Source organism: Amphiura filiformis, chromosome 20 (assembly GCF_039555335.1).
Source record: "Amphiura filiformis chromosome 20, Afil_fr2py, whole genome shotgun sequence".
Lineage (NCBI taxonomy): Eukaryota > Metazoa > Echinodermata > Ophiuroidea > Amphilepidida > Amphiuridae > Amphiura > Amphiura filiformis.
In genome coordinates, this window is record NC_092647.1 from 5,929,942 (window position 1) to 5,955,517 (window position 25,576).

At 35.9% G+C, this 25,576-nt stretch overlaps 1 protein-coding gene across 1 annotated transcript in view; it reads right to left on the bottom strand.

The window, feature by feature from the left end:
• Positions 1-259: 259 nt before the first annotated feature.
• LOC140143016 (uncharacterized) overlaps positions 260-25,576 on the bottom strand; it is a 51,698-nt gene continuing 26,381 nt past the window's right edge. The window contains exons 9-14 of the mRNA XM_072165048.1: positions 25,562-25,574; positions 22,225-22,364; positions 16,233-16,494; positions 13,917-14,030; positions 12,351-12,451; positions 260-875 (exon numbers count right to left, since the gene is read on the bottom strand). Coding sequence (XP_072021149.1) covers positions 681-875; positions 12,351-12,451; positions 13,917-14,030; positions 16,233-16,494; positions 22,225-22,364; positions 25,562-25,574 — 825 coding nt within the window. The 3' untranslated portion in view covers positions 260-680. The remainder of the gene's footprint in view (positions 876-12,350; positions 12,452-13,916; positions 14,031-16,232; positions 16,495-22,224; positions 22,365-25,561; positions 25,575-25,576) is intronic.

The window sequence follows — 25,576 nt, forward strand, 5'->3', positions numbered from 1 at the left end:
CTAGGTAGTAACTTTGGAATGATGTCTTCCCCATAGTAGTCTTTGATAGTGAGCGTACCACAGCATATGGCTACTATTTGGCATGAAATTGCCCTTCAATCTGTCAAAGTGACAGTTTTGTACCAAAAATACTATAGTCCACTAGGTAGTAACTTTGGAATGATGTCTTCCCCATAGTAGTCCTTGATAGTGAGCGTACCACGGCATATGGCTACTATCCTTTATTCTATCAAAGTGACAATTTTGTACCAAACATACTAAAGTCCACCTGGTAGTAACTTTGGAATGATGTCTTCCCCATAGTAGTCCTTGATAGTGAGCGTACCACGGCATATGGCTACTATCTGGCATGAAATTGCCCTTCATTCTATCAAAGTGACAGTTTTGTACCAAACATACTATAGTCCACCAGGTAGTAACTTTGGAATGATGTCTTCCCCATAGTAGTTCTTGATAGTGAGCGTACCACGGCATATGGCTACTATCTGGCATGAAATTGCCCTTCATTCTATCAAAGTGACAATTTTGTACCAAACATACTAAAGTCCACCAGGTAGTAACTTTGGAATAATGTCTTCCCCATAGTAGTCCTTGATAGTGAGCGTACCACGGCATATGGCTACTATCTGGCATGAAATTGCCCTTCATTCTATCAAAGTGACAATTTTGTACCAAACATACTAAAGTCCACCAGGTAGTAACTTTGGAATAATGTCTTCCCCATAGTAGTCCTTGATAGTGAGTGTACCACGGCATATGGCTACTATCTGACCCAGTACCTTATCCTTCATCCTATCACAATATTGCACATCAATGTAGTTCAGGTGTGGCACATAGCTGGATGATCTCACAGGAACGTACAGGTCTTCATATTCCTACGAAATCAAGAAAAATAGGAGATTTGGTGTTAATACATGCACTTTTTTGACTCAAACAATCTCCATGGTTACAGTAACTCCACAGCATGAATATGAACAGTTCAGTTGCAAAATTTTTTCTCTACTTGAGATATAGACCAAATGTAAGTATTTCATTATTAAGAAAATAATAAAAAAATGGATTTTTAAAAATAGGGTGTCAATTATTAAAGCTAGCATTATAGAGCCGATGTTGGTGTCCTTAAGGGTTGACTAGGTATTGTTGGTCGAAGCAGCCAAAAAAATTGATTTTCATTGTCTAAATCAATGTATTATTGAAAAATAACACCTTGGTGTTTTACAGAAGTTCAGGTCATAAATCATATACCGTACTTTGAAATCTTGCTTGATTTATTGTTGTTAATGAGTTATGTACATTTTACAAAAGTGTTGTTGTTTCAGCCCTCTTTACAACATAAATCAAGAACCACAGGACCTACAAAAGTATATCTGTGATATTTGAATCCTTCTACACGTTCACTATGAAACAATCAATGCAAATTACCAAAGCTCACTACCATTCTCAGCATGCTGCAAACGATCACATTGCAACAGTTGAAAATGGTTACTATCCTTAAGTCAATTCGGTTTTTGCATCTGAACTCTCTATACATGTATAAATTATCACCAAAATAAAAATGATCACAAAGTACATCTGCAGCATTGTAAGTCTTATCTTTCCAATTCAAAGGTGCTGTAGAATACCAAAATATAAAACATTATAAACCTTCCAAGAGCAAAAATATTATATTATATGAAATAAGGAAATATATAAAAGCCTTAAATGTCAAGAATTTATAGAACAAGTTGATAAAAATGGTAACAAGCATATATCCAGTGCAACAATGAACTGCTGGCCATCTCGTTGTATGTAATAGTTGACATTGCATCAGGTTTTTAAGACAAGGTGGTTCTCGAACCATGAGTCACGCCTGCTTTCGTGACTGTTTGATTTCGCGGTTAGTTTTGGTGACAGAAGTAAAATAATAGGGCCTGTGGTCTTAAATAGATCGTCTGAAGATAGTAAATATTATTTAATTTTGGCCTATTTTACAAGTTCTCTGTGTCCCTTTAAATGTGATGCAAAAACCCTTCACATGGTGAAATTTTTCATTTCTGATTTTTTTTAAACAAAAAAAATCATGATGGCAATTTATAACTCTTTTCAGAGCTATTTTCAGTTTGTACCTGTGACTTCAACATCAACATCAAAAGTCAAAGAAGACTTGAAAAAAGACAAGGCGGTTCTCGAACCACGAGTCTCGCCTGCTTTGGTGACCACCTGCTTTCGCGATTACTTTTGGTAGAAGTAAATGAACCTGCAACAACCCATGGTGATTTGCCTGTTCAATTAGAGCTTGATTGGACCAATACAAAACTGTCGGACCATCCGACAGTTTTTACTTAATTAACCTTAGATGACCCTGGTGACCCCGAAATGACCTTCCAAAAATTTGGCTCTAAATGTTGACTGTACCCACCAAGTTTCATGCCCATACGACAGTTTTTAGTAATTTGACCTCAAATAACCCCTGGGTGATCTCGAATGACCCCAAAATGACCTTCTGCAAATTTGACTCCAAATGCTGACTGTACCCACCAAGTTTCATGCACATACGACAGTTTTTAGTAATTTTACCTCGGATGACCCCTGGATAACATATTGGATGACCCCAAAATGACCTCCAAAAATTTGTTCTAAATGTTGACTGTACCCACTAAGTTTCATGCCCATATGACAGATTTTTAGTCATTTGACCTCAGATGACCCCTGGGTGACCTCAGATGACACAAAATGACCTTTAAATGTTGACTGTACCCACCAAGTTTCATGCCTATATCACAGTTTTTAGTAATTTGACCTTGGATGACCTCAAAATGACCTTCCGAAAATTTAACTCTAAATGTTGACATAAATTATGCAAATTAGCTATGTTAATTTGCATATTTTTCCCCCGAAAACATACGGTTATGGAGCAGACTTGGATATCCTTCCTCCCACCAAGTAGTGTCCCTGTAGGTTACGGTTCCCCAGATACAGCTCCGGATGGATACACACACACATACCCCCCCCCCCACACACACACGGACAGACAGAAATAGTGCTAAGTCCCATCCTGAACAAAATTCAGGCGAGACAAAAAAGAAGGAGTTTTAGCCTTTACTTTCTTTATAAAACATAATGCAAAATGTGAAGGGTTTCGCAGCTCACATCACAAATGGTGCTGTTATCTAAGGCTATAGTGCAGTCCCTTATGGATGAAACCTATAGGGAACCTCAATGACTTGCTAAATGAATTCATTCAGGGTTAGACTATATGATTCACACAGCTATATTACCCAAGTGTACCTGTAAGAATGATTCAGCATTTATAGATTTGAATGATATCAAATATTCATTGCAAACCCATCAGCTATCAGCATTTACAATCATCCATTAATGCAAACAACAAGTGCTTTGAAAGATCATTGATAATACGCCGGATGTATTTATAGAAAGAAAATGAACACAAATACAGGAGCAGTAAACATTTTCTTATAAAGACAACTCATCAACATGTTGCCCAGGAGGATAAGATTTTAATCTTTTCTGTAAAGATATTATTTTTTCAGTTGTAAATACAATTAAACAAGTCCAATCTAAGAAGAAAAAAATGTAGATATTTATAGAGCGCTTTATGCCGTAAACAGCCTCAAAGCGCTTTACATTTATTCCGCCGTTATTAGAATATGTCGGAACCATGTTTCCTGCCTACAAATGGTGCAGGATTCATCAGTACAATAACTGTGACCACCCCTAACAGCTTCCCATTGCACCTGGGTGGGGTGAGGCAAGCGAGACAAAGCGCCTTTCTCAAAGGCGCAACACGGTGGCGGGACAGGGACTCAAACCCATGCACGTCAAGCAAACTCTCAGATTATGAGTCCAAGGCAGGGGTATAAAAACATAAAAAAATTCAAATTTGGCTCAAATCATATATTATGGCTTAAACATGTGACCATGCAAATAAATTTTTGGGGATCAAAAAATATTATTCTGTTTTTCCACAGCTCAATCCTATAGTATAATCCTTTAGTTGAAACTAATTGGTAATATAAAGTTTAATATTTCATGTCTTTGAACTTTAAGACAGCGATTGCAATAACATTTGCAAAATTGAATCTTTTTTCCCTGTTAAAAAAATCCCAAATATAAAAAGGTGACCTTTATTGCCAGCTAGTTGCAACTGAAGGGTCAGGATTGGGCTGATTTATTTGACAAAACAGAATAATAATTTTTGAATACCAAAAAACTAGTACTGTGCACATTTTCCTAGAATCGGGAGTAGGTGAGTTATAAGCTGATACTCAATGGGCTATTCCATTAAAAATACACACTCCATCTGTGGAAGATTTTTCAAATGGAGCTGCCTAATGTGCTCATTCCATTTGAAATTCATACTCCCTCTGTGGAAGATTTTTCAAATGGAGCTGCCTAATGTGTTCATTCCATTTGAAATTCATACTCCTCCTGTAGAAGATATTTCCAAAATCTTCCACAGGGGTAGTGTGGATTTTAAATGGAATGGCCCAATATCAATCAATCTGCCCCAATTCTCAGTAACGAAAATATCAACTGATTGGCGCTGATACAACACTCTGAACAAATCCCACATGACCATGATGGAATAACTCGAGTTGGTAAGCCAATACTTCTAATAGGATCAATGTATCTATCAATCAGTCCAATTGTCCATTATTAAATATCACAACAGCGCAGGCCAAAATGACCAATCATTCATATTGAAACAAACATGTGAGAAATGACAAACTTGGCTGTAAAAGTACTGAAAACAGAAATGTATAGATAAAAGACATTATATTCACAACCTAAATGTACCTGTTTAGGGCCAGCCTGCCTGAGACAATCATGAAACTGATCGCTACAAGATAAAGGCGCGCGAACAGAACTATATGAACATGGAGAAATTTATCATATATGGTGCACCTAAATTAAGAGGGATAATAGTAAATCAATTCCACAAAATACAGACCAACTGATAACTGATCGGGGGGGGGAGTCATTTGGGATATTATTTGGTATGCATGCTCATATCACAAATATCGAATTACCTTTTGAATATGAAGAACGTCCTTCTGATATCAAATAATTTTGATTCTTTTTAAGTTTTGACTTGAAAATATCATGTGTATTCACCAATTGATTGGCATTATGTAATGTGTGCAACCATAGGTTAGAGTCCGAAGTTTACCGTTTTCTAAAATCCATTTTCCGTGCTGTAAAATATGTAAATCCGTGTCATGAATAAAGCTGAAAATGTATAAACAATAATATAGGTTTTCTCAGTTAATTTAACACATATTTCGTTATATTTAATATCCCGTTAAGTTTGAATTCGTCCATAAAATTTTGAAGTGTCTATTATTTTGTAAACTTAAATTTCGTCTTTGGTCAAATATATTCATATTTTGATCAAACATATTCATACAATGTTCATTTATTAATTTCGTCCAAATGTATAATTTCGTCCAATGTAGGGGTTATCAACTTAAGGCCAGTGTAATGGGAGAGAACATGGACCTTTTCGAGCATCATTATTTCTGAATTGTATGTCAAAAGTATATAAAACTATACATTTTTGGAAAGCAAATGAGTCAAGGAATCCCATGGTGACGTCAGATTTGTTCAAAAATCTCGAGTTTTTGAAAAAATCACAAAAATTCACTTTTTTACCCCAATTTTTTTTGTGACAACTTAGAAAAAAATCCGTTCGAGTAAAAAAAAGAAGAGACATGAACTTAGGGAAGGTTTTTTTTAATTTTTTTGAAATTCGTCTCAAAAATTGAAAAAAACATGTGAAAAAAGCAATTTTGTCACTCTATTAAGCTAAAAATTGCACAGAATGAGAAAACCTTCCCTAGGCTTTGATGTACTCTAAACGATAGTGCAAAAAGTTTACCTTTTGCTTGCATATTTTTCGAGTTATCTTGTCACAAAAATCGTGCAATATTGTCAAAAGTGAACTCTGAGAAATCGACGTTTTAGTAAAAGAATGTCAAAATTATGCACAAAACGTCCTTATATTTTAAAACGGTAAGACTTTCACGCTTGTAAAAGCTGTATCTGGTGCATGGTCTAAATATGCATCTTTTTGCACCAATAAATCTATAATGTCTGCTTTCAGTGCGCCAAAATTCAAAATAATTAAAAATCTAAGTGGCATTTTGACTGCAAATTTTTGTTTTGTTTACACCACATTTGCTGGCGTGAACAACAAACCGAATGCGCCTAGACTGCGTTGGACATACATAATCAAAATATTTCGCATTCGCGCATTTCTGACTCATTATTTCCGCCAATTTACTAAGCTGTCTTGAGCCATGTGACTTTTTAGAGTTGAAAAGAGTGAAACAAATCAAGCAAAAATACGAGTAAATATTAGCAAGTTGTATTTTATCAGTTTCAAGTGAAAGAATACATCTTAGTGTTGATAAATATCAAGAAATCTCAAATTCGGGCGTGAACGAATGTGTCTTCCATTACTCTGGCCTTAATGTGTTATATATTTCGTCTTTGATCAAATCTTTTGATATTCGGGTCATTTAATTGCGTCTTTAACATAAAGCATGTAGAAGTAGGCCTGCAGCTCTGTCTTTCTCTCTTTCATTCTTTCTGTTTATCTTTCCATTTTTATATATTTCATATTTCTTTATTTTCTTTATTTTGTTTTCTTTCATTCGGTATTTCTTTCTTTTCTCAATGTTTTTATTCTTTCATTTCAATTCAATGCATTGAATCGAATGTTCATTTCAATTCAATTCATTGAATCTAAAATGTATACGACATGACTTGTATTTGATTCTACCATTTCACCTGTATTGTCAGCTTATCAGTTACTATGAACTTTCTCCCTGAACTGCTTTTAGCCAAATGCCTGGTAAAATATATCAGTGTTGGTAATAAGAATTGAATTTGAATATGAATTGAATTCAAATGCCGTGAATTAGAATTGAATTCAAATGTTGTGAATTGGAATTGAAATTGGTTAGCAGTTAATTTCAATGCATTGAATTGGAATTGAATCAAAATGATTTAAAGTAGAGAAGAATTGAATTGAAATTGCATCAAAATGATTTTATATAATAAGAAAGTGAATCTGAGTTGAATTGAAATTCATTTTCTAAATCGAAATAACTAGTGAGAACTCAGTACCAGTGATTGAATCTCTAAGATGTAATTAATGAAGGCCTACAATGCATTATGAGGACAAATGGCTTTGATCAAAGATGAAAATAATGAACAAAGACAAATTATATTTGTGCAAGTACTGTCCATGCAGCAGGTGAGACGATTTCAATGCGCTCTAGGACGAAATCAAATGAACATTGTATGAATCTTTTTGATCATATGAATTTATTTGACCAAAGACGAAATTTAAGTTTGCAAATAGACACTTCCGAATTTTAAGGGCGATTTCAAACTTAATGGGATATTAAATATTACGAAAAATGTGTTAAATTAACTGAGAAAACCTATATTATTGTCACAATCAATATGCTCTGATAGTAAAAATTCACAAGATACAACACAAGCGACGAGCTAACCAAGTGTAAGAAAACACTCTGACAAATCCCACATGACCAAGATGGTCAAGCTATAGCTTGTAAGCTAATACTTTAGTATCAAGACATCAATCAAACTGTCCGATTCTCAGCTTTGAGGATATAAGGAGATTAGCACAGATACAACACCCATGACAAATCCCCCATGATTTATGATTGGACAAAAAGAGTTGATCAATTGGGTTAACTTTTTTTCATCAGATATGATGAAGTTGTTTTGAAGAACTAGCATTATTACACCCACACCCCTACCTACAGCTCATGTCATGGTGGATGTGCTGCTGGCAATTTAAACATGTAATGATTATATTCTCTTATAAATGTCTCACAGCCAAGATAAATGAGAGAATATACATTACATGTATAATTCGTTGTCAGATCCGCAATGATCTGTTGTGGCGTGTGTAACGTGATGTGAAATAGCGCCATCACTTTCTGGGATAAGTGCTTTGCATGATGGGATCATGCACATTGCCTAGAAACATGGACTCCATCTTGATACGATCTTTATGTCTAAGATATTAAAGTTGAACTTGTAACCATAATAAGCTATATTCAACCTGCCTGCTTGCTACCGAGTGTTGGTAAATACCCCACAAACTTACATGGTGTATTCAGATCAAACTCATTCACTAAGATCAGAGTTATATCGCTATTTGCGTGTGTATGAGCTCTCGCAATTTTCAGTGTCTCCGAATTCGGCACACTCAACGCTCAGTCATTCACTCGTGGTAATATACGATAAATTATTAATGCTAGTTGATCAAAACGACTATCAAGATCGTTGATCTGTTTGCATAGGCTATAGTGTATGCATCCAAGGGTATTGTATTTTAGAAACTATAAGCTTTGTATGTGTTCAAAAATAGTTCAAAAGTTTGGATCAGGCAAAAGAATTTGTTGATTAAAAAAAAATTTTGACAGTTGATTTTGGAGTCAACCAAATTATGTGAAAAAAAAAAGATGCTTGTCTCACTTACATAAAAATGTTATATTAAAATGCAATTTAGTGTCAGAAAGGTTTCTTAGGCTTCTTTCATGAAAGCTAAACTATGTGCCTTCATTAACCCTAGAGCAATACCTGCCAATCTAACATTGCTTCTGATTGGTCAATTATGGGATATATTCACTTTAATCACCAATCAGAATGGAGCTTTGCAAATAATTCACAATTTTTTTTGCGAGGTGAAATTATTCCAACAATGTTGCTGATTGGTCCAACAGATAATGAAAACTTCTTTTTGGCCACTCGGCAGGTAGTTCTCATGGGGTTAAGACAATGATTTAGCTGAAGTAAAGTGAATTTGTTTTTACTATTTGAGCTTAAATATCAAATTAAGCGTTCACCACCTGCAGTAATGGTAAAATACTCTATTCATGCTTTAACATTTATGTAACAAGCGTTGAAACTGTGTAGTACTGCAGTGTAGCCATTCTCATGCTTGATGTAATATAACAAGCATGTTTTGAGACTTCTATTTTCAGGAATTGTTGTGCAAACGTTTTATAGTAAACAGTTGCACAAATAATTGATTTGATAATTGCTGTGTTGTATACAATGTATGCCTCACCAGTACCATTTTGAGTACCATACCATCATATGTATCAGTGTTTGTACATGTATGAATTTAAACCATAAAGACTGTACACTTTTGTCATATTTGAATAAAGCATATGCCAGCAGTTCTTGTAAATTTGAACAGTAAAGCACACTAATATTGAAAGTTCATGCAATTTGGTGATTTTCAAGGCCTTATATTTAGTGTGTTGTATTATTAGCAAGGTAACCAAATTCTTAATTTATTCAGGCATGTATCCTTTGTGATCTATGTCTCACAATGATTGATGTCCTGCTAATACACAGCAGCTAATGCCTTCTCACTCTTTACAGATATATTTTCTTTACATTTAATTTCAGAAAATTTATGAAGGGCGACTTTTTAAAATATAACACAACACAACACAACATAACCTAACCCAACACAACACAACAACAATTCAAAGCACTCTGCTTTGGTCCACTTTTTTACAATCACAAAATCCAAAAATATAGAACCCAATGACAGACCGTATAAAGGTGAAACAGCAGGGACTGGCTTCTCAGGTATGAAAACACTAGGGTAATCCACATAGGACACTAAATCCACATCAATGTGGATCCTTTGAAATCCGGACCAATGTTGACTTGTGTAGCACACTTTGGGCCTGGCTACTCAGATATAAAAACACTAGTGTAATCCACATAGTACACTAAATCCACATCAATGTGGGTCCTTTGAAATCCAGACCAATGTTGACTTGTGTAGCACACTTTGGGCCTGTCTACTCAGATATAAAAACACTAGTGTAATCCACATAGTACACTAAATCCACATCAATGTGGGTCCTTTGAAATCCGGACCAATGTTGACTTGTGTAGCACACTTTGGGCCTGGCTACTCAGATATAAAAACACTAGTGTAATCCACATAGTACACTAAATCCACATCAATGTGGGTCCTTTGAAATCCGGACCAATGTTGACTTGTGTAGCACACTTTGGGCCTGTCTACTCAGATATAAAAACACTAAGGTAATCCACATAGTACACTAAATCCACATCAATGTGGATCCTTTGAAATCCGGACCAATGTTGACTTGTGTAGCACACTTTGGGCCTGGCTACTCAGATATAAAAACACTAGTGTAATCCACATAGTACACTAAACCACATCAATGTGGATCCTTTGAAATCCGGACCAATGTTGACTTGTGTAGCACACTTTGGGCCTGTCTACTCAGGTATGAAAACACAAGGTAATCCACATAGGACACTAAATCCACATCAATGTGGGTCCTTTGAAATCCGGACCAATGTTGACTTGTGTAGCACACTTTGGGCCTGGCTACTCAGATATAAAAACACTAGTGTAATCCACATAGTACACTAAATCCACATCAATGTGGGTCCTTTGAAATCCGGACCAATGTTGACTTGTGTAGCACACTTTGGGCCTGTCTACTCAGATATAAAAACACTAAGGTAATCCACATAGTACACTAAATCCACATCAATGTGGGTCCTTTGAAATCCGGACCAATGTTGACTTGTGTAGCACACTTTGGGCCTGTCTACTCAGATATAAAAACACTAAGGTAATCTACATGGTACACTAAATCCACATCAATGTGGATCCTTTGAAATCCGGACCAATGTTGACTTGTGTAGCACACTTTGGGCCTGTCTACTCAGATATAAAAACACTAAGGTAATCTACATGGTACACTAAATCCACATCAATGTGGGTCCTTTGAAATCCGGACCAATGTTGACTTGTGTAGCACACTTTGGGCCTGTCTACTCAGATATGAAAACACTAGTGTAATCCACATAGTACACTAAATCCACATCAATGTGGGTCCTTTGAAATCCGGACCAATGTTGACTTGTGTAGCACACTTTGGGCCTGTCTACTCAGATATAAAAACACTAAGGTAATCCACATAGTACACTAAATCCACATCAATGTGGGTCCTTTGAAATCCGGACCAATGTTGACTTGTGTAGCACACTTTGGGCCTGTCTACTAAGATATGAAAACACTAGGGTAATCCACATAGTACACTAAATCCACATCAATGTGGGTCCTTTGAAATCCGGACCAATGTTGACTTGTGTAGCACACTTTGGGCCTGTCTACTCAGATATGAAAACACTAGGGTAATCCACATGGTACACTAAATCCACATCAATGTGGATCCTTTGAAATCCGGACCAATGTTGACTTGTGTAACACACTTTGGGCCTGTCTACTCAGATATGAAAACACTTAAGGTAATCCACATGGTACACTAAATCCACATCAATGTGGATCGTTTGAAATCCGGACCAATGTTGACTTGTGTAACACACTTTGGGCCTGTCTACTCAGATATGAAAACACTAGGGTAATCCACATAGTACACTAAATCCACATCAATGTGAGTACTTTTGAAATCAGGGTCAATGTGAAATTATGTAGCACAATTGGGACCATCTACACTGTGCAAATTTCACCCATTAAAGCATGAGTGATGTGACATTTGAAAAATGGTGTACCGTATTCATTCCAATAAGCGCCCAGGGCGCTTAACAAAGTCATTTTGGGTGGGCACTTATTTTTTACCTGGTTTACCTAATTTTTTCGTAAGGGGCATTTATTAGAGATGAATTTATGTATGTTATAAAAGGGTCCTCAGACGTTCAAGTTTACACAGGACTTGTAGTCTTCCAGCTATTTCACTGTATTAACTCCTTTCTGTCACTTCAACATTAATGGTACCCTTAGCGAATTGAAAATACCGTAGGTGGGCACTTATTGGGACATGGGCGCTTATTGGAACAAATACGGTAACTGTTTGTTTGTTTTGTTTTTGTTTGTTTTTTATTTTGAAATAATATACCCATGTAAAATTTACCCATAAAGGTCCAAAAACAGGACGTTTCCAACAAATTTTTTGAACCACTGCAACTATAATGCTAGACAAAATAGGTTGGAATATAAAATAGAATGTGCACCTTGTAATGGTCATATTTTCGTTATTTTTAGAGTGATGAAATGGCGCTTTCTTTCTTTCTGATGAAAGCTACATTAATCCAGGTGCTATTATGGAGTTTGAGCAAATAAATTACAGATCCAAGCATATATACAAACGGGTATTATTTTAAGACCAATCTTTTGTATTGGCATATTTACGCTTATTTCGTATTAATTTAGCTTTCATCAAAAACACTATGCTTGTAGACGAGGATTTACGGTATATGGATTTCAACTGGAATAGCCTATTTACCTCATCACTAGATAGATGTGGGTCTCCTGATTCCTTTAATACTCGTCTCTCCCTCATCTTGAGTCGGATTAAAGCAAAGCATCTCTTCCAACGAACAAAATCTGTAATAAACAAAAAATAAAAATAATGATTTGTGGTATTTTTGAAATTTTACTTTCTGCTTGTGCTATATATAACCAGGGGGATGTCTATGTGCAAAGGTGGGTATTGGGATGTGTAGTCGATTCCTGTAGCATTTTTAGGCTCTTGGGGTTTAGCAAATTTCTGAAAACTGATTTACAGATGGGGTGCATTTTCAAAATATTTCACAAAATCTTTAAAAAAGGGGCTGATTTTTATTATTGTTCAAAGTTCTTTTCCAGCAAACTTAGCTTCATTTTCAAAATTATATCTTTTCAAAGTCTATGTACAACATTATAATATATTTGTGTCGTTCTGTTGTCACATTGGTCCATTTTTGAGGTCGGGTTTCAAAAACTTTTATCCATAAATCCAATCCAAAATCAAGAACGCCCAGATTATAACAGAATGCGGTAGTATAAACAGGGCGTTCAATTCCTAATCACTCATGGTTTCATTATTACAAAACAACTTCAAGGCATGTGATGGCAGCAGCCATATTTTTCCAGTTATAGCCATTTAACTAAAAAAATAAAAATAAATAAAGATATTAGAAAAATGCATAACCTGAAATTAGTCTTAGTACAGGTATTTGGGCTTGATTGTCACAGCATATGAAAACACCCTAAAGATGCATGTTTTAGCCCTTACATTGTATTTCCAAAAATTGGCTAAATATTAAAAGTTGACTTTTCTTACCAGTTAAAACTAACTAAAAGATTACAATTTAGCCATGTTTCATTTGGAAAAACAGGATTTTTTTTAACCCAAAAAATTAGTGCTGTATTTTTCTGGAATCGGGAGTACCTACCTGTTTTTGGTACTGATTCCATACAAAGTCTAGATCAATATTTCTTGTTTGATTACAAAAACATTTTCCATGTAGTTTGGATGAATTTCTATGCTACACCAAGTTCAGATATTGCAATTGAAAAGTTCATGTACACTTCCATGTTACATGTTGGAAATGTTTTTCTTGTCGTTTGACAATAATAAAAGACCGATAATGTGCCAAATGGCATTTCAGGTTTATAGTTTGATCAGCTCGTAATCGGCCGGCCTTATGACATTGCGGATTAATATCAATATATGGCCCGGCCCCCTCAATAATTTTGGTGAGGGGGCCCAAGTATCCTAGAGCCCCCCTCCCCAATAATCTGAAGTAAAAATTCACCATTTTAGGGTATAATTCCAAATATAAGGTAAAATTCAAGTAAAAATCTATGCATTTCAAAAGTTTCCACGCTCTGCGCCGGAGGGGGATATTCCCTCCAGCACCCACCCCCTCCCCTCCCGCACCCACCCCCTTCAGCGTTTTGTGCCTCAGATCAGCCCCCAATATTAAAAATCTTCTGGAGCCTCTGAACATAAAAACAGATTTGCAGTCAGCGCAACCTTGGACTACTCCCAAGGATTGTCTGTGGCCATAGAACATACAATGCTAACCTGCTACAATTGGTAGGAGTGGTTTCTCTGTTGTTCTCTTCAGTCCTGCTACATATAACTCTATCATCAAGGGACAGTTACACAACGCAGCCGAGATGGAATCATCAGTGAGAGCTGTGACAATAATGGTGGAATAAATAACAATAAGAATTGTTGTATAACTCTATCATCAAGGGACAGTTACACAACACATCCGAGACAGACTCATCAGTGAGAGTTATAACAACAATGATGGAATAAATAACAAAATCGATAGTTAACTTAATACAATTATTATCAATAAAAATTGTTGTATAACTCTATCATCAAGGGACAGTTACAAAGTATGACTGAGACAGTATCAATAGCAGAGATGCCACTTTCTTGTTGAAAAAATCAGGAAGTTGCAAAGCGTAGACACTTATTTATTGCCAACAAAATCCTGAATTTATGTCTAGAAATGGCAGAAATCAAGAATTCCTGATAAATCGGGAAAAGTGGCATCTCTGCATTAGTGAGAGCTGTAACAACAATGATGGATGGAATAACTGCATTGATAACAATGATGGATGGAATAACTGCATTGATAACAATGGGTGCCACTTGGAAATTTGGAAAATCCTTAAAAGGGTGGGGGTTTAAACTTTGTTGGTAAAAAGGGTGGATTGATATAAAGGGTGGGAGTAAAATAAAAAGGGTGGGAGTGCCAGCTTACAATATATTTTCATTGAATGATAAAATCATCCTAGTTTCCAAGAATAAGTGCCAAACCACAAAAAGTGCCAAACCACTGTCAGCAAACCATATCGCAAGATAAAATTTCCATTTGATGCATGTTTACATCCACTAGGCTATCGTGTGATGATAGGTGCAGAATTCGGCGTACTTGATTTACTTTGAACCAAATTGCCTGTGACTTCATCAATGTATACAAATAGGGGAAAAAGCAAAAAGTGGTGGGGGTCAGGAATTTTCAGTGTAAAGGGTGCCTCAGTATAAAGCGTGGGGGTCAGGAATTTTCAATATAAGGGGTGCCTGAATAAAAGGGTGGGGGTAAAATAAAAAGGGTGGGGGTCAAACCCCACTGCCAAGTATGCTTGTAAATAGAATCTTCAAAACGAATTCCCATTTGTTATTTGTCTTCCTAGAACAAATGAAAGCAACATCATGTTGGTGATGGACGGTAAAATGTGATGTCTGATAAAACTGCCTGAGTTTCAAAACCATACCCTATTTCTAGTGGTAATTTTTACTTTAAAAATGACAAACTTTTGTTCATTGATGGCAATTCTTTTCAAAACATGTAACCATGACGAATTAATGATTTTCTGTAAAAGCTACTCCATTTTTGGAAGATTTTATAAAACAATGACCAATGCAAGAGCACCAATCAAGTTAGGGTGATGTTTTACTACCCTGCCAAGTCAACCATAGAGATACAGCTATTTTCTTTTTTTTTAAACTAGACCGTGTCTGGGGATATCTTGTGGCTAACTCACCCATTTTGGGGGCACATCCTTCAGCATGGAAGTAACAGCCAACAAATGCTTTCTGCTTTCAATGAAATACATTACTTTCTGACCTTGTCTCTGTGTTACATGTTCCTCATAATGATTTAATTTTTATCCACTTTTTTCTTTTTTTCCTTTGTTCTGCTCTCGTACTGACACATGTTCTCATACACGTTGGTTCTTAATTTTTACCTGTATTTATTTTTATTTATTTATTGGTTTTGGTTGTAAAGTGCATTGAGGTACTTTGTAAACATGTGATATATAATTATATTATTATTATTATTATTATTATTATTATTATTATTATCGTTATAAAAAGGTGCCATTGTCATCAGCATCATACCTACTGTCATGTGTGTGGCAATAAAATTTTGTGTATGAGAAGTATGTGACATTGTCTAATCCAGTCAGACCAAATAATAATTTATAGGCAAATGAACATAGTAAAACATATGAAAAGTTCATAACTTTGCAACCAAGTATGGCAGGTACAACATTATCTACTTATGAATTTCAAGAGGTCATACGTCAAAAACCATAAGTCACAAAAAATGTTGTTATTGACTTTTTTGATCCAAACATCCATCTTAATAGATTGATACATATAATGTGTTGTGCCTATTACACACACTATATACCACATGTGCAGACCTTTGTGATGATGTGGATGCCAACTGTCATTAAAAATCCAGCCTTTGCTGAAAAATGCTTGATATATACTCTGTTTTAGTGTACATGCTTGACAATCCAATACCAGATTCTCCAAAGTATTACACATGATGCTATAGAGAGTCCAAGCTCTTCACAACCTCTTGGTACTTACCTAAATTCCAACTTATATCCAACACTTTTATATGATGCATATTCCTTGCCATTTCAACCACCACATCGTCCGTCAAACTGTCCACACTCGATAGATTGAGGCATGTCAACCCTGTGCAGTTCTGTGTTAACTTCACCAATGAATCGGCCGATAGCTTTCCCTGTCTAGCATGGAAGGCTTCCAGGGCGGTACACTTTGATGTGATCTCATTCAGCCCTATCTCTGTGATCTCCTCACACCATGAGAGCTCCAAGGATGTCAACTGTGAACACAATAGCATCAAAGTTGTTAAAGACTAGAACGAGTCAGGACTCAAAAAGGTCTGTGCATAACACTATGGTAAATCTGCTATAATGGAAGACATCAAAGAAGGAATACTTTGTTGTGATGTCATTCAGTCCAACCTCTGTACTTTCCTCACACCATGAGAATGTCACCTATACACAAAAGAATCAAAGCGCTTAGACTAAAAAGTCTGAACTCCGAATAGCTCTGTACGAGTGTGCATAATGCTATGGTAGATCTCTCATTTCAGATTATCGCACACACAGATGGCTCTACTTGATGTGACCTCATTCAGACCAACCTGTGACCATGAGACCTCTAATTTGTCAACTGTGTATATACAACACAATAGGGGGAAGATTTCAGGTGGGAGTGAAGAAAAGTTTCATAGGCTATTACTTTTAAAATTTGTTTTGCTAGATATTGGTTTTCAAATTTCAGTCGACATCAGGTTTGTTTGTTTTTCAGTTAAGGGAATTCAGGAGACTCAAAGACTGACCTGCAAAGCTGAATGTTTTTCCTAAAAGTCATAACATCAACTACTAACTTGAGAGAGTTTCACTCCATGATTGCAGTAGACAGAAATGTGTTACTGCCATACTGACCCTGACCACAGCAGCTGAAAGGAGTATCCCATCATGCATTGCAGTATATCTGCTTGCTCCATAGCAAATGTATACAAAATATAAACAAGAGCCGCTTAGATATTGAGAGCTATTGATAGATTCACAATACTCTATGGGTAATATTTTTCCAAACAAAAGTCTAAGCTTCCCTGATTTAAGAGAGTAATTGAAAGTTGAAGTGTGGGATTTTGTGTACATTTTCAATATGGCACAATCAGTTCTATAATGGTACTGCAAAGCATAATGGCATACTCCCTTCAGCTGCTGTGGACCCTGAATAACACAATTGTATTGGCTATTCCCTGGGGCATGTTTGCTGTTTTTGTAAACATGCTGAGGTATTGTGGGGAGGACTATGACAGACTTTAAAAGCATTGGAGTTGTTTGAGTAGGATGGCAGGAGCTATATTTTTCCAGTTTTAGCCATTCAAGTTTTTAAAAAGTGCAGTGCACTTCTTAATATTAATACATAAATTGCACAGCAAATATCTCATGGAAGCCAATAATGGCATTTATATTTACATCTACTCCCCATTCCAGAAAAATACAGCACTAATTTTTTTGGAAATAAAAAAATATTATCAAGTTCTGTCAAATGAAACATAGCTCAATCCTAATCATTCATTTAGTCCTAACTGGGGATAAAAGAAAAAGTTCACTATTTTACTAATTTCTTGAAAAAAGAGCCAAAAACATGCATTTTCCGCATGTTTTCTGACAATCGAGTCACAAAAATCACAGACTTGGAACAAGTCTAAGCATTCAAAATCTTGAGTATATTTTGCTCTATTTTCACTTTTTTGTGTTACTTTAATTAAATGGTTGGTTATAAGAATGAAACATATCTTTTCCAAAATTTAGAAAGCATAAACTGAAATTAGTCTTTATACAAGTCTTTGGGCTTGATTGTCACAGCATATGAAAAACACCCTAAAAATGCATGTTTTTGGCCCTTATTTCCAAAAATTGGCTAAATATAAATCTTTGACTTTTATCGCTAGTTAGGACTAACTAAAGGATTAGGATTTTTCTATGTTTTATTTGGCAAAACAGGATAATATTTTTTTTCTCCAAAAAAATTAGTTTTGTATTTTTCTGGAATAGGGAGTAGGTCTTGCAGTTATTGAGTTACGGCCAAAAGTATATTGAAACAAATGTTTTTCGGCATTTCATCCTACTGAGAAAATTCATTCCCAATGGTGGGGAAATTACCATCAAGCCTAAATGAGAACCCATACCATATCCTCTTGTGTGTCAGCTTTATTTGACTCAATATTTGAATGCAAACACCGCTAGGTCATGCTCCACTCTTACTCGCCTTAACTCTATCTCAAATAAAGCTCAAATGAGATCTAGAATACAAGTCTAAAATGAATATGGTATGATAATTTTATTTTGAATTCCTTTGAGAGAACCATGAAGAACTTGTATTAATGAAATAGCATTAAATTAAACTAGTGCTTTGTGAGTATTGTGAAAATGGACGTATACATCTGTATAAAAAATACTTTTGAATTCCTTTGAGAGCCCAGAGAACCATGACAGACTTGCATAAATGAAATAGCAGTGCTTTGTGAGTAATTTTATTAAGAAAATGGGACTTATCTGTATAAAAATTTACTCTACCAGCAGTGGTGTACCGACCACGCTCGAAATACAGGGAAAAAATTGATATAAAATTGGTTTATTCTTTTGGTCTGCTTCAAAAATTAATTAATCTCATTTTGGACCATTCAGCATTAAAATTAACATTGATTTTGTTCTGTCAAAGTGATTCTGGGTCAATTAGTAACCAGTGTGACTTTGCCCCCTTGGGAAATTTTGGTCTGATAAGCCACTTTCTTTTTTAATGATGCTGTTGGCAATTCATTCCATTTCACACCCTGGTACTTCACTGATTTAGTGGCTGCAATATTAGTTCACTAATAATATAACTACCCCTGTGGAAGATTTGGCAAATATCTTCTATAGGGGAGAATGATTTTTAAATGGAATGAATACATTCACAGCTCTATTTGAAACTGAACCTCCTTCAGCAGAAGATTCAGATTGAATCTTTCTCAAAAGGTGTATGACATCCAAATGGAGCTGCCTAATGTGTTCATTCCATTTGAATTAATACTCCCCTGTGTTAGATATTTCCAAAATCTGTCACAGGGGTAGTGTGGATTTTAAGTGGAATAGCCTATTTCTAGCTTTCTTTAATTTCCTGATAGAGCCCCAAAGGATAGCTTCAGTCTTCCCTGGGTACAAGAGTTTGTTGTTAATGAGTCACCAACAACGGTATTCCAATTCAAAGCTTAATTTAGTAGCAATTTTTTCAGGGTTCTTTATTGCAATTAATTCCAAGAAAATAAAATTGCTAGCTTTCTGTAATTTCCTGATAAGAGCCACATAGGACGGCTTCTGTTTTCCCTGGGTGATTTGAGCATTGTTATTATTAAATTCTCGCCCATTATTGAATCATAACTTTCAGTGTAAACATGTTGTGGTTTTGTATATAAAATTCAGAGGAAACAAATAATGAAGAGGTTCATGATGTAAATTTTGAAAAACATATAATACTTCTGATGCAATTGCAATGACACGATCTGCTCCTGTGGCCAAAGGAGGCATTTCTGAAAATTGAGTTACTGTAATTATTACCTTCTACAAACATAAAAGCTATCATACATGTATACTGAAAACAGCATAGGTCTAGCATACTTGGTTCAAAGTTCTAAAGTTTTGTTTTACTACATATATATTTTTACCTTTAAAATTACAATTTCAAATTTTCCGTACCCCATGGACCAGATCATGTATGCAAATGTGTAAATTTATTTATACATTTAGACTGAATAGGTGTACATGTATTTTGGCCATGCATCAGTTGTTGTGTAGTGACCTGCAAGAACGAATGTATCTATAATAGGCGTCTATGTAGTATGTTTTCAGAAACTTTTTTTTTGGGGGGGGGGGGTGAATATCAAAATTGCAGCAAACAATTTTATGGGGGCAAATTACTATAGTGGGAATTCCAATTGAATGAACACAGCTTTCAATAGCGTGATGAATTCTTGCGTACACTGCGCAATGTACGCCAGCGTGTGCGACTGTGCGTGAGTAACGCGGAAGTGAATCCAACCATGCCAACGCACTTTTCGTGATTGGATAGCATTGTATCCAAGGTCGTATGCGTTAAGCGTTGTAGTTTAAAATACGCAATATACGATCGCGGTTGGATCGAGTGCAGCTGTAAAAAGCTGCATTCATTCAATTGGAATTCTTACTATAGTGGACAAGATCAGGGAGTCAAAAATCGGGACATTTCTGAAAAATTGCAGCAAACAAAGAGATGGGACATTTTCAATAGTTTGCAGAGGATAGGCCTAACTTTTATTTTGGCATTAAATAAGGTGCAACTGTGTTCCAATCCTGGTTTCATTGTTTAAGACATTGATTTGAACTAAGGTTGGTGTTGGGGAAACGTCCTCTGCTCACCAAACTCAGAAATGGAACAATAGATCCCGGGCAATATATCTTACACCAAGCTATTATACTTCAACCATTAAACCAGTTTAAGATAGTTAATTTGTTTTATATCATTCTTACATAAGCATCGGATCATAGTCAAAATACCAAGTGGTAATCACCAATGCACAGCCCAGAATTTATTTATGATATGAATGATATAATACAAAATAATCAATGGCACAAATCAATGTAATCATTATATAGGGCCAATATGCCGGAGAATTCCATCTACAAGTATATGTGCCTCTAAATGATGGGTTTTTTTTTTTTTTTGAGACGAAAGGAAGATACTTTCCACAAAAAACATTATTTGGAGTAACCTATTGTAATGTTCTTGTGGAGGGTGTCTGCCTTTTGTTTATTTAGTAAAAAAAAACCTCATTCAGCGGCATATGTGATCTGCTCCCACAAAATGAGCATAAAGTCACCATGGCACAATAGAAGAAACAGTCCATTGATGTCCAAAGCAAGGAAAAGCTCTAACTGGTTTGGTATGATTTTAAAGGGCATAAAATAATGATTTTTAAATCTGAAATATCTCAGAAAGTTATTTTGTCAACTTTATGATCATTTTGTGAGAGCAGGTTACATATTGTCGGCTTCATTTCATAGTCATGTATGGTATTTTCCGGGGTACTCAAGTTTGGTTTTGGTAGGGACGTGCATTGAGATTTTGGAAGTGGACCCATAAATATAACAATTTTTCCCAAAATTTGGACCCATTTATAAACCAATAGTCAAATTTTTCGGCCAAATTTAACCAAAATTGTCTTAGTTTTTACAAATTTTCCCAAAATTTTGGGAAAATTTTGAAAATTTTGGCTAGATTACGGAAAAATTGGGCTGTTTTCCGAAAAAATTGAGAAAATTTTGAAAAAAGGACCCATTCATATACCAAAATAGGCTTTGAAAAGGGGGTCATTGATATACCAGAAGGCTGAAAATGCTACCCATATTTGCGGCACGTCCCCGTATGGTCATTTGTACTGAGTACCCCCCGGGGGTATTTTGTACTTGATGTGAAATTTCTGTTGTTAAATAAATAGATTTTATCCTTAAATAACTTTCAAAAGAAATAAAGACCTATTATTACTGGCAAATTGAATACAATAAGTATGTCAGTATGGAAAATACGCAAAACACATGTTCTTAATCTTACGCCACCTCTGCAACCCTTATGGCGTTACTTTACGTCAGCTTCATAAGTTCATTCTATAGTGGCGTAAGGAGTCCTTACGGCACTATGGAATGAAGCGAAGGTGACACGCCAGTATGCAGTGCAATATTTTTTCCTTTTTCCCAAAATTTCTTAGCTTATTTACTATTATAAAATGTGTATCAAAAGTGGCGTTAGGTGGATATGCCACTATAGAAAACAAAAAATTTCACTTTGTAACCATATACCAAATTTAATTTTATTAGCTAACTTTGGCTGCTGAAACTTAGCAAAACATCATTCAAAACATATGTGCCAATTTTCGTCACCTCACGCCACTATGGAATGAAGACAACAATATATGCTTGTAGATGTAATTCCATGGTATGTAATAATGCATAAATCTTACTTTTGATCCCAGGTGCTTTGCAATGCATGATAAGCTAGAGTTGGTGACATTGGTTTCAGATAGTTGTAGACTTGTGACACAGCTTCTCTCTCCTTTTATGAATAATGGCAACAAACCAAAATCTGATATGAAACAAGCACCTGCAACAAAGAAAGTACATAATACATAAAATGATCATATCAATCATTTTAGTGCAGTAACAGTGTCATCTGTTGTAGCTTTGCTCCAAAGCCAACCTATTTTCCACCCAATAGAAAGAAAAATGAAAAACCATGCCATATCCCCTCTGACACACTAGTAAAGACCGGCCTCCGCTGGCGCGTCGGTTAGTGGACTTTCGCGGTTAGTGGGGTGGGGTCATCAGTGGTCTTTCCTGCAGTGTGGCCCTGTTGTGATGTTGGTGAGCCACTGGCTCGCTTCGCTCGCGTGCCTTGCCTTCGGCAAGGGGATAGTGCAGTGGTCTGTTACTTCTGAGCACAGATGTGTTGGTGACTAAGGGCGCGTTCTCACTATGCCTGTTTGATACCAGGACGTGGACTCGATCCTACATCGAGTCCACTTCCAAGCAGTGAGAACGCGAAATAAGTGGTTTCGATCCTACATCCAGGATGTAGCATCGAGACCACCTCATTGAGGTAGTCTCGTACCTAGGACGTGGTATCAAACAGCATAGTGAGAACGCGTTTACAAGTGGACTCGATCCACTTATACCGGAAATGCACAACCTTGACGGCCGTCGTTGTACTATAGGCCTATATAATACCAGAGAAGATGAGAAAAGAGGAGATCGCTCGAACATATAATCCGATTACCCACAGTTAACCTCCATTCACTTTTCTTTGTTTGGGGTACTTAAAATACCACTTGAAACTTCCTTTGTGGTAATCTGTTCATCCGACATACGCTCGACTGATTCGGTAGTTCTCTTAGTGGAGAAAATATTCCACACACGGAAGTACTTCATTAAATTCCCAATTTCGCAGTCAAATCATGCTTTTTTTCTTTAAAGAAAAATAATACTAACCAGGGTGATCATGATTTTTAAACGAGTGAAAAAGCATGATATATATCGCGACTCCCATTAAAAAAATCGAAAGTTTTGTTAAGTTATGGAAATTCAAGCATAATTAATTTTCCAGTAAAATTAATATAAGGTCAAAGGAAAAGAAATTTAAATGATAAGTATTTGAATATTTGCGGCAGTTTACGGAAACTTAAAACTAGGTAATTCAAACTCGTGTCAGTTTCTCCATATACTCCCGTTTTATGTCCAAACATGTCCAAAAATGCTATTTGGATCCAAAATGAGGGTCTATTTCACAGGGATCTCGGGTCAACCTTAGCAGCCGGTCATGCCAAACAATACAGAAATTATATTTCATGGTCAACTGACGTAACAAATTGATATCCGGGCATGCGCCGTTTAGAGCTAGACAGTCGTGACTCATAAAGCCACTTGTCGTATTAGTTGATCAATCGGATTAGATCATTATTTCCATCAATAGGCGGATGCACACATTATTTATTTGATGTGGGCAGCGAGCGACCTCCTCTTTTATCATCTTCTCTGATAATACATGGCTACATTATATAATTTTCCATGATTAAATTTAAACATGCATTTTCAACTTAAAAATTCATAGCTGGTATTATAGAACAAATTTATACATGCTTTATTTCATGTAATTTACAACATTTATTTTTTATGCAGAAAGTCGAGGGGAAAATGCACGACGTTCGTTTGAGATGCTTGCCGTAGTTTGATGAGCAGCATGCTTCTCGTGCAGTGTGAAAACAACGGCATCGCGGCAAGATACATATTTTATCAAGTTTCAGAATTAAACAAAGCGACATTGGGCTTTACTGGATAGTAAAGGGATATTCAGGTTTAATATGAATCGTTTGTGAGGTGTACAATTTTGCTAGACTGAGTTAAAATTACCATTTTTATGGTAAGGTTGTGTTGCGTGTGAATCGGCGTGATTGACCAAAATCAGAAATATTAAACAAACCGATGTATTTCTCTCATTTTACACGTATAGGCCCAATATAAAATAACAGTTTTTAGAGCTGTTTATTTCAGATTTTTCCAAATACGTATAGCAAAATACCATATCCATAGTTTGAAGAAATATATCAGGGGCCTGTAAATAAAACATGATCTTTCAAAATTAGCTAAAATTGATAGTGTAGGCCCCTACTATCGTAAAAGTTTGATTTATGCTGTGAGTTCGCTCAAAACGTGCATTGCAACAGAATTTGTGACGTCATGGCCATGCCTCAAGTGCTTGATATTATAACATCCGGGTAAGTGGAGTTGATCCTACATCAGCATTTTGGTGTTAGTGAGAACGCGAAATCAATGTGGACCGAGTCCACTTGTATGTGGACTCGGACCTAGGTACGAGACCCCATGTTTGTAGTGAGAACATGTCCTAAATGTAGTTTTGCCTTAGCATACTGGTAGTGATATCATATGTTTTACTATACATTTTCTTTACTAGTCACTTGCTTATTTTACTCGTGGATCACTGGATCTTCTTAAAGGGTACACCGAGGGCTCTGGCCAAGAGCTAATCTGTTGTTGCATTTCGTGATCCACAGCCTCATCCCCCCACTTTTCTAAAAAAAAGTTGAGACTTTTATACCACTGGAATCCTCTGGCTACATAATGTGTATGTACCAAATATTTCTTGCAGATTTATTTGTTTAGCAAAAATATCGTCAAATTTGAATTACGTTCTGGTGTACCAGAACGCAATTACAACATCAGCGGCCTATGGAGCAGTGTAATATGCATAATCATGCATTGAGATATGGGACAAAAAAATAATTTGGAGCTATTGAATATTTAAAAAATGCCCTAAATACCCAGATAATTTGATGTTTAGGTACTGGTATTGATTGTAATTAGTAAGATAGTAACAATTGACTTTGAACAATGGTGACTAATTTTCATAAAATCATAGAAATTGGGCAAGTTGTCTGTCCATTATTTCCTTTTGTGGTGGTTTTTTATAAAAGTGTCACTTTGTATGTACAAAATTTTAAGAAGCAAGTATTTGTTATGGCCGTGTGTCCTGAACTCGCCACCGTTACATGACAAATATTAATGAATTTTTACACCAACCGGGTTTCTAATTACATGTAGATTATCTCGACAATTATCAACCCTAAACTAGCAAAAGTATACATTTTTGGAAAGCTGAAGGCATAAGCAATTCAAATATATACATTTCAACTCATTATACAGAGTGACCTGCAAGTTATACAGGGTGGAATAAAAAGGATTTTGATAAAAAATGGGTCACTCAATGCATTGCTTATTACCAATTACTTACAGTTATAAACT